General features: G+C 42.8%; 1 protein-coding gene across 1 annotated transcript in view; it reads right to left on the bottom strand.

Annotated features, from left to right (window-relative positions):
- The window catches only part of tmtc1 (transmembrane O-mannosyltransferase targeting cadherins 1), a 92,750-nt gene that overhangs the window by 69,350 nt on the left and 6,465 nt on the right, over positions 1 to 16,935 (bottom strand). The window contains exon 2 of the mRNA XM_076076069.1: positions 10,785 to 10,962. Coding sequence (XP_075932184.1) covers positions 10,785 to 10,962 — 178 coding nt within the window. The remainder of the gene's footprint in view (positions 1 to 10,784; positions 10,963 to 16,935) is intronic.

Here is a 16,935-nt window from a genome sequence, read left to right as displayed (position 1 = left end):
TTTGCAAATTTATTAAAAAAGAAAAACTGAAATATCACATGGTCATAAGTATTCAGATCCTTTGCTGTGACACTCATATTTAACTCACATGCTGTCCATTTCTTCTGATCCTCCTTGAGATGGTTCTACTCATTCATTGGAGTCCAGCTGTGTTTAAACTGATTGGACTTGATTAGGAAAGGCACACACCTGTCTATATAAGACCTTACAGCTCACAGTGCATGTCAGAGCAAATGAGAATCATGAGGTCGAAGGAACTGCCCAAGGAGCTCAGAGATAGAATTGTGGCAAGGCACAGATCTGGCCAAGGTTACAAAAGAATTTCTGCAGCACTCAAGGTTCCTAAGAGCACAGTGGGCTCCATAATCCTTAAATGGAAGAAGTTTGGGACGACCAGAACTCTTCCTAGACCTGGCCGTCCAGCCAAACTGAGCAATCGTGGAAGAAGAGCCTTGGTGAGAGAGGTAAAGAAGAACCCAAAGATCACTGTGGCTGAGCTCCAGAGATGCAGTAGGGAGATGGGAGAAAGTTCCACAAAGTCAACTATCACTGCAGCCCTCCACCAGTCGGGGCTTCATGGCAGAGTGGCCCGACGGAAGCCTCTCCTCAGTGCAAGACATATGAAAGCCCGCATAGAGTTTGCCAAAAAACACATGAAGGACTCCCAGACTATGAGAAATAAGATTCTCTGGTCTGATGAGACCAAGATTGAACTTTTTGGCGTTAATTCTAAGCGGTATGTGTGGAGAAAACCAGGCACTGCTCATCACCTACCCAATACAATCCCAACAGTGAAACATGGTGGTGGCAGCATCATGCTATGGGGGTGTTTTTCAGCTGCAGGGACAGGATGACTGGTTGCAATTGAAGGAAAGATGAATGCGGCCAAGTACAGAGATATCCTGAAAGAAAACCTCTTCCAGAGTGCTCTGGACCTCAGACTGGGCCGACGGTTCACCTTCCAACAAGACAATGACCCTAAGCACACAGCTAAAATAACAAAGGAGTGGCTTCGGAACAACTCTGTGACCATTCTTGACTGGCCCAGCCAGAGCCCTGACCTAAACCCAATTGAGCATCTCTGGAGAGACCTGAAAATGGCTGTCCACCAACGTTCACCATCCAACCTGACGGAACTGGAGAGGATCTGCAAGGAAGAATGGCAGAGGATCCCCAAATCCAGGTGTGAAAAACTTGTTGCATCATCCTCAAGAAGACTCATGGCTGTACTAGCTCAAAAGGGTGCTTCTACTCAATACTGAGCAAAGGGTCTGAATACTTGTGACCATGTGATATTTCAGTTCTTTTTTAATAAATTTGCAAAGATTTCTACATTTCTGTTTTTTCTGTCAAGATGGGGTGCTGAGTGTACATTAATGAGAAATAAAATTAACTTTTTTGATTTTAGCAAATGGCTGCAATGAAACAAAGAGTGAAAAATTTAAAGGGGTCTGAATACTTTCCGTACCCACTGTATGTGCAGTTTGGCCGAGAGGTAGTTAAGGAGGTACTTTTTTTGGTTTCCTGATAAGAAGCAGCAGCACACACTACTCAACTGGGACAAAACCAGCAGGCCCGAGGGAACGTCGTCTGTGTTTAGGCTCTGAATATATTCTGAATCAACCGGAGCATAAATTCTGCTGCTCACTCTGCTTCCCTTTGGCACTGGGTTGCATTGTAAATAGAAAAATAAAGACAAAATGACCTTAAATCATTGAAAGACAATCAGTGAGACACTGTCCAAGGGTGGTACATTCATCATTCCACCATGCTTTCAACCAATCAGCTAACCATGTAGGCTACATGATAAATGAATTCTGGTGAATTACAAAGGCTTTTCTGGTGGTTTCCACTGAGTCCAGCTGAACTGATGAGACCCAGAGAGATGTTCCACTCACCACAAGTAATGGCATGTAAAAGCAAGGTGCAATGGAGACCTTTTTTCACAGCAGATATTTTAACTGGAGAAGCACAGGTTTAATCAGTAACGTTGGCGATGGCTCAGTTCCATTAAGTGTCCCACTAAGCTATTCCACTAAGCCAGCATTCACAATACCAGGAACTCACCTAAGTGGAATGCAGCAATCACTGATGTTGTTAAATGTACATATATAATATACTTTGCAAGCAGCGTGTGACTTATATTCATTCCTCCCCTGCAGAATCAGGAGTGCTGCAGCTAAAATGTCACACAATCCTGAGCATCGTCTGCTCGTGTTGCACGATCCACACACACAGGGAGTGGAGCAGAGGAGAGACCGGTGAAGATCAGTTTGGTGGAAGTGATATAATGTGGCCCAGTGCTTTAAGTGGAGGGAGCTAGTGCTGGGCGGTATCACCAAAAATGTGTATCACGGTATTATTTATAAGATTCTGGCGGTTTCATGGTATATCACGGTATTATTTTTTTTCCTTGACTGTGTTTTTATATACAGTAGGTTTATAGTGGCTTACTCTACTGTCAGGAGTTCATATAATATAAAAACATGTTAATGTCATCATGTATAAAGGCTTTGCTTACTATAGGGTATGCTCGTTTGTTCCTATAATATTGGGCCTTGGGGCGATCGGCTGCCCCGTCGCTCAGAGGTCCCTGCGGCCGATCGACCCGGTCACGGCTGTTTTCTGTCCTGGCCCCACAGTGGTGGAATGAACTCCCCACTGACGTCAGGACAGCAGTGTCGCTGCCCATCTTTCATCAGGCTGAAAACTCACCTCTTCAAGAAGTACTACCCCGAGCCTTCCACTGAGCACTTATTGTATTCATACTAGTTTGTTTCTGTACTTTTAGTACAGTAATGTGGGTGCTTGCGGGTATTTACATTTATTTGCCCTCATAGGGAGTGGCGAGATATGGGGCCTTGAATCCCTCATTCTAATGATGCATATGATTGACAACCAGTACTTGAACAGGGAGAAAGGGTCACATTCTCTCCATCCTGCAGTTGTTGTGCAAACCCTTCACCTGCTTAGGGAAACATGCAGTGTATCTGATTGCGAGGTAAAGAGAAAAGTGTCACTATCTACCAGCAGATGGGCACTTAGCTATTGACGACCCATGATTAAAAGAAGTTCCACTCACATTGTGGGCACAACACAAAAACAATGTGAGATTAATCACAAACACACCTAGCTCATAGGTAACTGTAAAGGTCAATATAAACAAGAAGCCATCTATGGAATTACTCCTGTTTTTGAATCCTTATTGAAGGAAGGAGTAGTTGTGCGATGTCCAGACTCCCCTTGTGGCACACCTGTCTTCTCTGTTAAGAAGTCTCCTGAAGAAGACTTATCCATCACTTGTTTACAGTTTTAAAGCAGTGAATGATCTTAGTGCATATCAGACCTCCATCAGGTCCTCATACAATGTTGACTCCGGTTCCCAGTAACAACACACATTTCTCTGTAATATATCTAGCTTATAGTGTTCTAATCCAATAGGTAATGATCTGACTTTGTTCACTAAAACAGTAAAAATAGTCACTTGCATTTGTATAGCACTTTACCCATTCACACACATTCACACCCTGATGGCAGGGGCTCCCATGCAAGGTGCCACCTGCTAAACTAAACCTTTTCACATTCACACCCACTCATATGCCATGGCACAGCCTTTGGGAGCTATTTGGACACATCGTCATAGCAGAGTCTCTGCAGAACATGACACATGACCATAGACTGAGACAGAATGAGCCTTTAACCTTAACTCCTGAGAAGAGTTTTACTAAACTCAAACAAGCACTGATGACAACCAAATGTAACCTTTTACCCAGAGTGTGTGAAACAAATTCATGATTCATGTCATCAGTGTAGCTGCAGAACCATGGAAGCCAATTACGTAAGATACCTCGCACAACCAAAACCCTTTCTGGTTACTGTTCAGAAATAATTGAAGCCCATTCATCTTACGTAATTGGCTTCCATGGTTCTGCAGCTACACTGATGACATGAATCATGAATTTGTTTCACACACTCTTGAATTATTTCTTCAATTTCTTCTTCACAGGAGATAATGAAAGTATATTTTTAAATAATGTTTGGTATGGTCCAAATGGTAATCCATGCTTACCTAAATGTTTGTTATTATAACATGTGTTGGAATCTGACTCTGGTCTCATGGCTGGCTAAGACCCTCACATGTGTTTTTCAAACAAAGGAGCATCCATGTTCCTTCCTTTCAACAAAGGCCTGATCTGGGGTCTGATGGGGCCAAGCTCCAAGAAGGGACCCCCCACTGGTTGCATTACCTGGTTTATAAGCCAGCGCGAAGCTCAAATCTTTCGCACTGGTGAAAGAAGATTCACAAGGAGGCGCTTGCCTCATCAAATCCTATCAGGTCACACGTTACATTCGCTGGTCGAACAACAGACTGTGTTTTTATAGTTTTGTTTTTGGATCCTGTAGTGCGAGAACGGATAACTTCTACGACCCGTTCTCCCACCTTTAGTGTACACAGTGCCGGCAAAAGGACGACTAATTCCCGTTTTTCTCTCCGCCGAAGTTTATTCCCTCATTACCAGCAAATGGACGAGCCATTCCCGTTTCCTCTCAGCCGAAGTTTGCCCTCCTCTCTGCAGCGAGTGAGGTTGATGTTGCGCCACGCTTGAAGCAGCGCCACCGAGTGTTTCCTACCACTGGAAACAGACCCTACCGAAAGAAGCTTCTCACAGTAAGAGTATCTTGGTATCTGGGCTTAATTTAGGTTATTTAATTGTTTTTCCTTTATCTTGTTTTGTTAAGTTACTGTAGCGGTTAGAACGTGTCAGTGCAAGCATCGCGGACCACGGAGTCCCGTTATATTGTGTATTTCCTGCTGTAACTGTGTTTGCATTAGATCCGTCACTGCTAGTGGATGTGGAGTTTGTGATTTTATTACTTTAAAAACTAAAACCACGGTGGCCGACCGAGTTTCGGGGTGATAGGGAAACAATACTCGCATTTCACCGCAGTGATTTCTGTTTTGTTTTGGGGATTCTTTTTATTTTGTTTCGGTTTTATTCGCTCTTCTTTAAATTGGCTCTGTGAGTGAGATTTAGAACCCTAGCTATCACCGTATAAGCGTGACTGGTCGGTTCAGAACCCAACCGCAGAGTTTTGCGTGATAGATCAGCTGTTCTCACATCTTACTGAGGCACCGAGCACCGCGCTCAGAGCTCGGTTTTCTTTCTCTCTCTCCCTCGCTCTCTCTCCCTACTAACCCGCACACACACATGGTTAGATTCACTGATTTTTGTTGACCATCTCAGACCCGTGGTTAGTAGTCTATTGTCCCAACCCACATTGTGCGTCGTCCCACGTGGTTACACACGTAGCCCCCTCTCAGCCATTTTGTCGTAGTTTTCTAGACTCCGCCATCTTGGTTTGTAGGCCCACACACCCCGTTTGAGATTACCCCCACCACTGTCTGAGTGGTTCCCTCCTCTTACTTACACACACACACACACACACACACACACACACACACACACACACACACACACACACACACACACACACACACACACACACACACACACACACACACACACACACACACACACACACACACACACACACACACACACACACACACACACACACACACACACACACACACACACACACACACACACACGCACACACACACGACTAGGTATTAGACATATAATTGTATGATAGTGTTTGTTGGTTTTGATATTATCTGATTAGATCATTATTATTTGGATTTAATAAACTGTTATATTTTAAAGAGCAGTCTTCTGTGATTACTTGTGCATATGTGTGTAATAATAGCTGTATATGTGGTCTGTGCTCGAACTTAAACCTTCACTCTGAATGTGTAATAGTACTCAGACTATTGACATTGTGAGTGAACACTAATTATGAGACTTAGTTTATCGTTTGGTTATTGGTCCCTGTTCTCAGGGTGGCGCCCTGTTATTATTAATAATTGTTAATAATTGTTACTGACATTAATAATTCTATTGATGTCAAGAATTTAGTTTCTTAGATGCTGATAACTCAAACACGCTCCTTTACGTTCCCAACACATGCAACCTGTTTGATTTAAAAAGTATAACCATGAAACATATAAATAGTTTTTATTTCATGATAGAAGTGACTAAACATATAAAATAGTCACTCAAAACTTATATGAATCCTTCCTGTTCTAAACAGGATCAAACCAGTTACATTCTGTTGCAGACCTAAAAGCAGGAGGACTCATGTGTGTGTGACGCATGAACCTGAAGGAGGTACCAGCCTTAGATCAGCATAAAAAGAGCCAGCAGAGGAGAGAGAGACAGAGAAAAAGGGGATTTTCCAGCATAGGGTCTGGATTATACTTCTTTAACGAGACGAATAGGATGAAAGGTCTTATGCCCTTAGGGGGGACTAGAAGACAGCATGAAAAAAACTCACAGCGAGAGCTGACTGAGAGCCTGTTAACAGCAGGATTGTCAGCATTGGCTTTTGTAGCACTGAAACGGTTTCATTGAAGTGAAATTGTTGTATGTGATTGTTGTGTGCAAAACTTTAATAAAACCACGGCCTTACCATTTGTAAGTGGCTGAAACCAAACTAAGTACTCTGGTTCTTTAGAACAGTTTAACCCTCTTCCCCTCCGTTAACCGTGTGACACAGATGTGACGACTGAAGCTACCAGAGGAGCTTACGGTGAGTTCCCTGGGTGAAGACTTGGCAGTGTTAGTCATAAATGGTGAGAAGTTCACAATAGGCAACAGTAAAGTAGGTCTACATAACTATTCATACAGGGTGTTAGGGTTCCATCCTACTGAGAGTGCCTAGGGCGTAGCCGTACAAGAGTCTCAGAAAGACAATAATTCAGTGTTTCTGAAGTAATGCTGGGCAAGGACAGAAAGTGAAACAAACCAGATGGTCCATTTGATCATCTATTTAACCTCTTTTGTTGATGTGTTCACCTACGTTTTTTTATGTTCATTTTTTTTTATTGTATGTAATCAACATTTAACTTTGCTGCCTTCTTGGCCAAGTCCCCATCGGATTTTATCTCAATTGTTTTTACCTAGGCAAATAAAGGTTAAATACGTAAATAAATATATTGGCGAAACTTTCAAGCACAACAACGCATCAAGTGCAGCCAACATTAAGTCTCAGACTATCAGCCGTCCGTCTCCCCTCCATTTTAGTGTGTGTGTGTGTGTTGCAATAATATCTAACTCGCGCTATTTAGTGCCATATATATATATATATATATATATATATATATATATATATATATATATATATATATATATATATATATATATATATATATATATATATATATATATATATATATATATATATATATATATATATATTCAAGAAGCCTAGTAGTAGTAACGTGTCTGTCGTCAACAACTGTCAAATCAAATAAAGAAAGTACATCAATTATATTTTAACAATTGTTATTCTCAGTTTTCAAATTTAACTGGATGGATTATAAATAATACATAAATAAATGTTCTTCTCATTTCAAGTACAATAAGGGCTGCATTAAAGAATAACTGACATAACAGAAAGATTTTGAAGAAGTGCATCTTAAAATAAAGTAATTAATTTTAGAAAAATCAATTTCACTGAATTGTCCTGCAGCTTTAAATTCAGTTCATTCAGGTGTGAAGTGATGTCAACAAAAAAGCCACAATATTATATTTGTCTCATCTTCTAACAAGATAAATCAGTGAGCATGGACTTTATCTGTGGTTATTAAACCACTTGTTTCAGCTCTATTCTCTCTGTTAACATCATTGATTCTGATCATTTTGGGCTCTCAGGTTTATTTTCTGTGTCTTCATTTAGATGTGAGTGGGTACGTTTGTTCAAAGAGTTGTGCTTTGTCTCATAGTGCCGCTTCATTTACCGCTTTTATCAATAGTTACGGTTTCTGAACATATTAGACATGCTGGTTTTAACTGCCTGTGGGAATAATTAATATATGAGATTCTGTTCATTCATGCTTATAAATTCTATTCTCTCTGAACACGTTTCTCTTTTTGGAGAACGTCATGTGAGGTAACTTCTCTGATCAGCGCAATATTCCTGCTCTTCTTTCTATTTCCTCGTCTCTCCCCCGTGTGTCACGTTGTGTGTAAACCTCACTCGAGTCAGGAAACGTGTCAGAATACTCATATTTGATTGGCTGAGCTGCATCACGTGATGTGATTTACACCGCATTGGTCGGTGTGTTTCCTGCACCGCTGAACAAGTGCCGTAACGGCTGAATAAGTTGCGCCGGTTAAAGTACAAACTCGGTGCTTATGTATGATTCCGAACTATCGATTTTAGGTCCGGGGTCCGGATGCGACTGCGTCCGGATCCGGACCACGGTCCGCCAGTTGGGGACCCCTGGTTTAGGACACTGACAAGGCCATTGTATTGTATACTTTGTTATTTTGGAGGAAAACAAAAGGAACAGCTTGAATGACATAATGCAGATCTATTCAATTCACAGCAGTAGTGGGCCGTCAGGGCCAGCTAAGCCTTCTCTGCTGGCCTAAACAGAATCACAAAGTTATGGCTATATTTTAATTTAATATTTTTTCACAAATGCACTACATGTATTATAATTTGTTCCCATCAGCTTATTTTCTCATTGCACAGCTCCTGTCTTCCTCTGTTGCTCTGCTTCCAGCACAGCTTGTTTTAATGAGAGCTTTTATCCAATCAGATTCAGCCCCTATGTCTCTATGTAAGGAGAGAGGCCCGATGCCCGCTAGAGAGCCTTTGTAGTTTAAGTAAATGAGGACGATATTGTTGATTGTCATAGTCTTCAACCAATCAGATCTTTAGTTTGACATGTTGGGCGTATTCTTTGACGTGCCGGTGGTACCCAGGTAGCCTGCTAAGTACGTCTGCATTAACGTGCGCCGTGATTGGTCAGTGGGCCAGCGTGACTTTTGTCAAACAGAAAGCTAGCTAGCAGATGTTAGTGTTTAGTAAGAGTTCAGGTTGAAACATATGTAAGAGAAGTTATGACATTTTTAGCATTTTGCTTGGTGTAGATTCTTTTTTATTTTACCTAGCTGTGTTTTTTAACACTCAATGGCTGAAGGAGGAGAAATGGATTTCTGGAGAAGGACATTTCCAGAAAAGCTGGACATCGTATCAAAGGGTCGGCTAACCCCACAGCTAGCAGCCCTGACCCAGCCAGGAAAAGGATTTGTACGAACGGTATTTCTGGCTGACAGTGTCAGAGAAGCGTTGCACATGTTATGGCTAAGAATGTGTTTCATTTGCAACTGAGCTCTTGGTGTTTGGAGCTACGCTATGCTAACCAAGGCAGCTATACGACAGGACACGCACAAGCAACGTGCTTTTGAAAACTTTAGCTGAGACCTGAGTCGATCTACAACTCAACGAACACTCTGGCTGGAACTGAACCGCACAGATGTTCTGTACAACCGCGGTTTTAAACTCTTTGTAATCAAAGAAAGGAGGATGGACTTTGTCTTTAAGTGAACAGCAGCTTTGGTAAGTGAACTGCTTTTGTTTTTTTACATCTGCAGTAGCGTTACTACTGTGTTCATTTGTCTGTCGTGTAGTTTTTATGAATAGTATGAATGGCTCGTGCTCTAGCGCTGCTGTGTTGCTGGATTGATTTGTTGCTTTGTTGTCATATAAATATATGTGACTGGTTCTTGTGAGTTTGTTCTTGTCATTGTGTTAATTACATTGATTTGGACTATATGCATTGTCCGTTAATTACGAAGCATCCCGTCATGCGCGGGGTTATTGTCCGGACCATTGAATCCGTTCGGGCTGTTGTTTCCCCGCTAAGCTAGTTTAGCTTAGCCTCCCTGAAGACACGTGCGCAGCCTCAGCTGTTTTTTGTTATTGTTCCAGGTTCAGAGGTCACACAGCCCGTTGTCTCCTACGTGTCCACCGAAAACATTATATTTCCCACAATTTAAGCTTCTGCATTTTCCAAATGCACTAGTATTATTCAAACATATTGTTCTGTTCGTAAGCCTCGTACCAAACGGTTTAATACGAATGAGTGTATTGTTACCCCTAGAAACAAATAATAACCGTAGCTGTGGCATCATAATGAGGTTATTAGGAGATGGCTCAAGTGTAGTAGGACAGCTCAGAAGGCCCATGTATAAAATGCACGGCCCGCCACTGATTCAAAGCATGTACATTGGATTGATTTTAATAACTTTAAGGTCTGTATTGTCTAGGAAAATAGAAGTATCAAATCGGAACTCAGCGTCTGCAGATACTCGATATTAAATTACTCGGATTGAGGGGAAAGAATGGACATCCCTAGTTTTAATGAAAACCCAACTCCTGGCATGTGCTCCTGGTGTTCTTCACCACTGTTTTGGAAGAAGGGTATAACAGGAGTAACAGGCAAACCAGCCTTAGAAGTGACGTTTCTTTCCTTTTAAATGGATGGATAGTGCAGTGGATCCAATTTATGCCGATGTTAAGAGTGGTTCATGTGAATTTCTAAAAGTAACTGATAAATATTTTGCCAATATATTTGGAAAGTTTAAAAACAGAGAACAGTGTCTGGTATTAAATTAGTAAATAAATTAAATTGAATTAAATTAAATTAAATTGCAATCAGTGCATCTCTGGTTGAAGAATTCCTTTGAAGGGCTCCTCAGGTCCCCAGCTTGCTGGGTGAAGTATTAGCGCTGGCTAAATGGGCAGTGGTGACTGCTCTGATAGCAGCTATTTCAATGCAATGGATTGTATTGTGCTTCAGATGTGAAGATGGAACATTGAGGGTTCAACTCCTACAGTTTGTGACAGTTTGTGTGTCTTGTACTCACGGCCTCGGTGTGGACGGGATGCACAGCGAAGAGGAGAGCTGTGACAAATGCCAGACGTGAGTCGTCAAACACAAAGCGTTTACAGGTGTACAGAAGCAGGCAGGTTACAGCGCAGTGCAAACACACGTTGATGATGTGGAAATAGAGAGGCGTCATGCCGCCCAGCAGGATGTTCAACCTGGCAGAGAGAGAGAAACATTCAGCACGGTGGGATGGGATGGGAGTGTCATTTGCATTATATCTGACACTGTGAAAGTGTTAATGTTCAAGTGTAAAATATATCAGATATGATTAAAACTCAGCTACAGACTGATGGATAAATAAGTGCAGTCAGTGTGAGTCAGCTTCCCAAAAACCCCAACCATCAAAAACTACCATATCGGATAACTCTTCCCGCTGTGGGAAGGTCTACAACCTTTCCTGGGTAAAGTGATGAAGTGTCTTATTATCCTGAACAGAATCTCAATCCAGTCAGTGTAGTGCCATGAATTTAAAAGGAAAAGAACATGATTGCTTTGAGAGAGAATGTTGGATTTCCAAAACCAGATCACACCCTGCTTAAGCTCTTCTTGCAGCTAATCTCACAGTGAGTAGTAACAGTGAGTGACATATGCAATTTTCACTTGGTTTATAATAATTTGTATTACGCTGTGACAATTCCCTCTCCAACCAACAGAATACCAATGAGTGGAGCATTACACTAGTTCAGGTTCCAGTTGTCATTCCATGATATTAGATTTAGATTTGTTTATATTTCGATTTTATTAGTGAGGTAGGAGACACTTTAACTTGAGAAACAAAAATGATATGCAAATTCATTGATTCTGTATTTTTTCAATCAGGGCCAAGGGATAGATGTAAGTTTAAGAAAATTAGAGTAAACGGTCATTCACAGACCACATTTAGTTTGAACTCACAGCACTTTGTTTTAAACTTTAGTAGTGATCCCAAAGGTTCCAACATACCCCCTTTAATCAGCCAAAAAAACAAGTCAGGGTAAACATCCCACAGCTTCCATGAAGCGTTAGATCAAGATGGTAAAGAACATGTATGTGATACTGTCAGTCAGAGAGGAATACGATGACTTCTATTGCTTGACGTAACTGAAAAGGATAAAGGGTGAAAACTTTGTTTATGGTTTTATGTTGCGTTTTGTAGAATGGAACAAAACCAAACCAGGGAGAGCTGAACAGAGCACCGCTTCACATCTTATCTCTGATTATAATTAGTTCTAAAGGAGTCTTCTGTGATGGAAGAGACTCTGGCCTCCACTATCTCTCTTCTATTCATAATTCAAGGAGGAGGGCTGGTGAAACCTACGAGAGAGAGCCTTAACCCTCACCATTATCTCACCCTGACCTTCGCTGATGCTGATCTGCCCTAATAGCTGATGCTGAGAAGAGTGTGGAACAAGTGAAGGGCTGTGAGATGAATTTCCCAGAGGGCCAGGCTGGGGTCTCAACCGATCCAATCTGAAGGCTTCAGAGAAATTCAAGTTTATTTTTTGAGGCATTTAGCTGGCATTTAGCAGGTTGGGGTTCAATGTCCTGCTCAAGGACATTTTGTTACGTGTGGCTGCTGACGGACTGCTGGAGGAATCTGATCTGACCTTTGTGTGATGGGCCTGTATGACTACTACTCCTAAACATGAATAACAATGAGCCTAGCTCTGCATGATGATAATATATGCGAACATCGATCATACTGTATGTAGTTGCTAGCCACTTTGAGGTGAATAGTGTTGTCATGATACCGAAATTATGAGTCATACAATACCATTCATCTATTCACCCATCCATTTTCTATCGCCTGTCCAGGGCCTTGGTGACAGCAGGCAGGCTTAGGACAGTATTCCAATTGTCCCTTTCCCCAGCAACGCTTTCCAGCTCTCCCTGGGGAACCCTGAGGCTTTCTCAGACCAGACATACACTCAACGACCATTTTATTAGGCACACCTGTTCAATTGCTTGTTAAAACAAATAGCCAATCACATGGCAGCAACTCAATGCAACTCAAGGCATCTAGACGTGGTGAAGACGACTTGCTGACGTTCAAAGTGAGCATCAGAATGAGGAAGAAAGGGGACTTAAGTGACTTTGAACGTGGCATGGTTGTTGGTGCCAGACGGGCTGGTCTGGGTATTTCAAAAACTGCTGATCTACTGGGATGTTCACGCACAACCATCTCTAGGGTTTACAGAGAATGGTCCGAAAAAGAGAAGATATCCAATGAGCGGCAGTTGTTTGGACCAAGATGCCTTGTTGATGTCAGAGGTCAGAGGAGAATGGGCAGAGTGGATGGAGATGATAGAGAGGCAACAGCAACTCAAATAACCACTCGTAACTACCAAGGTATGCAGAACACATCTCTGAACGCACAACATGGAACCTTGAAGCAGACGGGCTACAGCAGCAGAAGACCACACCGAGTGTCACTCCTGTCAGCTACACTGAGGCTACAATTCACACAGGCTCACCAACATGTGACAATAGAAGATTGAAAAACGTTGCCTGGTCTGATGAGTCTCCATTTCAGCTGCGACATTCAGCTGGTAGGGTCACAATGTGTCATAAACAACATGAAAGCATGGATCCATCCTGCCTTGTATCAACGGTTCAGGCTGCTGGTGGTGGTGTAATGGTGGGGGGGATATTTTCTTGGCACACTTTGGGCCCCTTAGTACCAACTGAGCATGGTTTAAACGCCACAGCCTACCTGAGTATTGCTGCTGACCATGTCCGTCTCTTTATGACCACAGTGGACCCATCTTCTGATGCTACTTCCAGCAGGATAGTGCACCATGTCACAAAGCTCAAATCATCTCAAACTGCTTTCTTGAACATGACAATGAGTTCACTGTACTCCAATGGCCTCCACAGTCACCACATCTCAATCCAATAGAGCACTAAAGGAAAGGTTGGCGAGTAGCAAGAATTCTCAGGAATCATTCTCTGAGTTGTTGAGATACATTTCTCTGCTGTTTGATGAACCAACTATATTGTTTTTAGGCCCCACCACTAGCAGAGCAAAACTAAAAGGATCTGACATGAGTGACATTTTGAAAGTGAGCACTCAGGACGTAAGCACATCCAGTGAGACAGACGCAGTGTCCTCTGTGACTGGAGAGGTGAAGGAGAGATAATTAAGCTCCGTCTCTCTGCTGGTTAGTGACCATGCAGTAACAGTAGCAGAAGTAGCTACTTTCCTTCAATTTACTTTCTTTTCTCAGTGCACAACTTAATCACTGCTGGCATACATATTGCCCTATACCGGAGACTGGGCCATAAACCAAAGGAAGGTCGCAAGAATACTAAAATTAGGTTATTAATTATTCTGGAGAGTACTGCATCAGATACAGTGATTTGCTTTAACAGATCCCTGCAATGTAAAAACAGGCTGAATAAAACACTGCAGGCAAAATGGGAAGAACACTGAAAACAGGGTGGAAATGCTTTACTTAAGCTTTGAATATATGATAAACAAAGAGCAGATAATTAAATGTCATGGCTGGAAAAATGACATGATGTCCCTGACTGGATACTTGAACTTGAGGTAATAACTTCTTTTATTCTGAAACTTTAAGCGGCATTCGAGAAATAAAGCTCTCACATCGTCTGAATTAGCTCATCTTGGACGAAGACAATCATCCATCACGTTCTTAACCTTCTTCTTTGTCATTTCTTATTATTCACTCTTCATCTCTTGCTTGTCTCTTTCTATTATCTGCTGTGTCCCTCTCCTCCTCCTCCTCCTCCTCCTCTTCTATCAGAAAAGCATCCATCACCACTTCTTCCCTCCCCGTCTTGCGTTTCTATAATGCAGGACTGAAAGCACGTTCTCCATAGGTCTACCAAAGCAGTGCACCAATCCATCATCATTTCTGGCATTTTTTTACATGCCGTGTACATTTAAGACAAGAATCAGAATCAGCTTTATTGGCCATGCACTCGTATGCAAACAAGGAATTTGATTCCAGTTTTTCGTCCACGTACATACACAGAATTTACAAATAAACAGAAAAAAAACAAGAACAAAAATCAAAAAAAGTAGAACAGATGTAAGCATAAAAATGTAACGACTATGTACAGTATAAATATAAATATGAACATAACCCTATACAACAATGCAACAACAGTGTTAATGGAATTGAGGTAGTAGTGCAGTGTTACTGATTAATTGTTCATCAGAGTGACGGCCAGCAGAAAGAAGCTGTTCCTGTCTGGTGGTTTTGGCGTACAGAGCTCTGTAGCTCCTACCAGAGGGGAGGAGTTGGAACAGCTTGTGTCCAGGGTGTGAAGAGTCTGCAGTGATCTTTCCTGCCCGTTTCCTGACTCTGGAGGTGTACAAGTCCAGGATGGAGGGCAGACCCGACAGTCCATTGTTGTCTGTTTCTGTCCTGTTTGGTGGCCGATCCAAACCACACAGAACAGACTGGATGATGGTGGAGTAGAACAGGATCAGCAGCTCCTGAGGCAGGTTGAACTTCCTGAGCTTGGGGGCCCACTTCAGGTCCTGGGAGATTGTGGATCCCAGAAACCTGAAGGTCTCCACAGCAGACACCGTGTTGTCGAGTATGGTGAGGGGGGGCAGTGTTGGGGGGCTCCTCCTGAAGTCCACTGTCATCTCCACAGTTTTGAGCTTGTTTAGCTCCAGGTTGTTCTGACCACACCAGAGGACCAGCTGTTCAACCTCCCGTCTCTACGCAGACTCATCACCGTCCCTGATGAGGCCTATGACCGTTGTGTCGTCTGTGAACTTCAGGAGTTTAACAGATGGGTCCTCGTTGGTGCAGTCGTTGGTGTAGAGCAGGGCTTCCCAAAAGTGTGGTGCGCGCACCCCCTAGAGCTGCCTCTGGGGGGTGCGCGAGAGGAAAAATGTAATGGTGGTCTAATGGTGCAGTCCTGTCTCCTAAAAATTACGTTCCCCCAAAACTAAAATGCATTCTCAATTACGTTTGACCATAAACGTATTTTCTCCCTGATTACGTTTGTGTCTGACGTATTACAAATACGTTTCTCATCAACATATCTTTGCCATACTCTAGTCTTTATTATTTTTCTGTGATCTGCCTCGCCTCTACCCCCGCCACCCACAAGTTGTTGCCCCGCGGCCTGTTCCGAGGGCTGACAGACCTGACGATGGGGACCTCGCGTTCGGCGCCAACGGGTGAGCGCCCGCCACTCGGAACCATAAAACCAAGTCCCGGATTTCACCCGGGGGACATTCTGGAGGTATTGTGGCCGGGTGATGTGCCTCGTTGCTGGGGAGGTATGAGCCGAGACCGAGAGTGGTGGGGTGTTATGGAGGTATATTTTATTTATTTGTATCCATCTAACCCTAACCATAACTTCGACTAGGAAGCCACGTCCCCACCCAAACCTAACCCTTAAGAGAGTCACGGTTACTCCCGGATTTTACACGCGGGCCTTTGTGGAGGTATTGTAGCTGCGTAATGTTCCTCGTTGCTCGGCCTGGATGAGCGCGTTTCTGCTGGAGACAGGCGGCGTGTTGTGGTAGTATTCTGACCGCGTAATAGGGAGAAGGAGAGGCGGTGGTGGAGAGGAAAAAAAATGTTAATGTTAAAATGTTGATTAGAAACGTATTTGTCATAAGTCAATGTAATAAGTCAAACACAAATGTAATCAGGGAGAAAATACGTTTTTGGTCAAACGTAATTGAGAATGCATTTTAGTTTTGGGGGAACGTAATTTTTAGGAGACAGGGTTTGCAGTCTGCAGTGCAGTGAGGTTCTGGCTAACAGCTGTCTGAAGCCCTCTTATTTACGTCGCCACCTGAACACCAAGCAGTGCAAGTCAAAAGCCCCTTACATTGTTTATATCGAAATTGGAAGAGTTAAAAAACAGCCCAAAACAACTGCAGTCTCATTCATGTTGGGTCTACAAAACACGCACTACGGGCTTCATATCTGGTCAGTTACAGAATAGCAAGAAAGGGGCTACCTCACACAATCGCCAAAGACGTGTGCTTGCCAGCTGCCAAAGAGATGGTGGAATGTATGATTGGAGAGAGAGAAGTAAACAAGTTGGACATGATCCCGGTGTCCAACAACACTGTGTCGCCGCATCGATGCTTTGTCCGAAGACATCCTGGCTACATTAGTCGGTCGCGTGAAGAAGAGTGAGTTTTACTC

Source organism: Anarhichas minor, unplaced genomic scaffold (genome assembly GCF_050575085.1).
Source record: "Anarhichas minor isolate MPS153535 unplaced genomic scaffold, ASM5057508v1 ptg000055l, whole genome shotgun sequence".
NCBI lineage: Eukaryota > Metazoa > Chordata > Actinopteri > Perciformes > Anarhichadidae > Anarhichas > Anarhichas minor.
The sequence above is the reverse complement of the archived record's forward strand: the minus strand, read 5'-3'. Positions and strand labels throughout refer to the sequence as shown.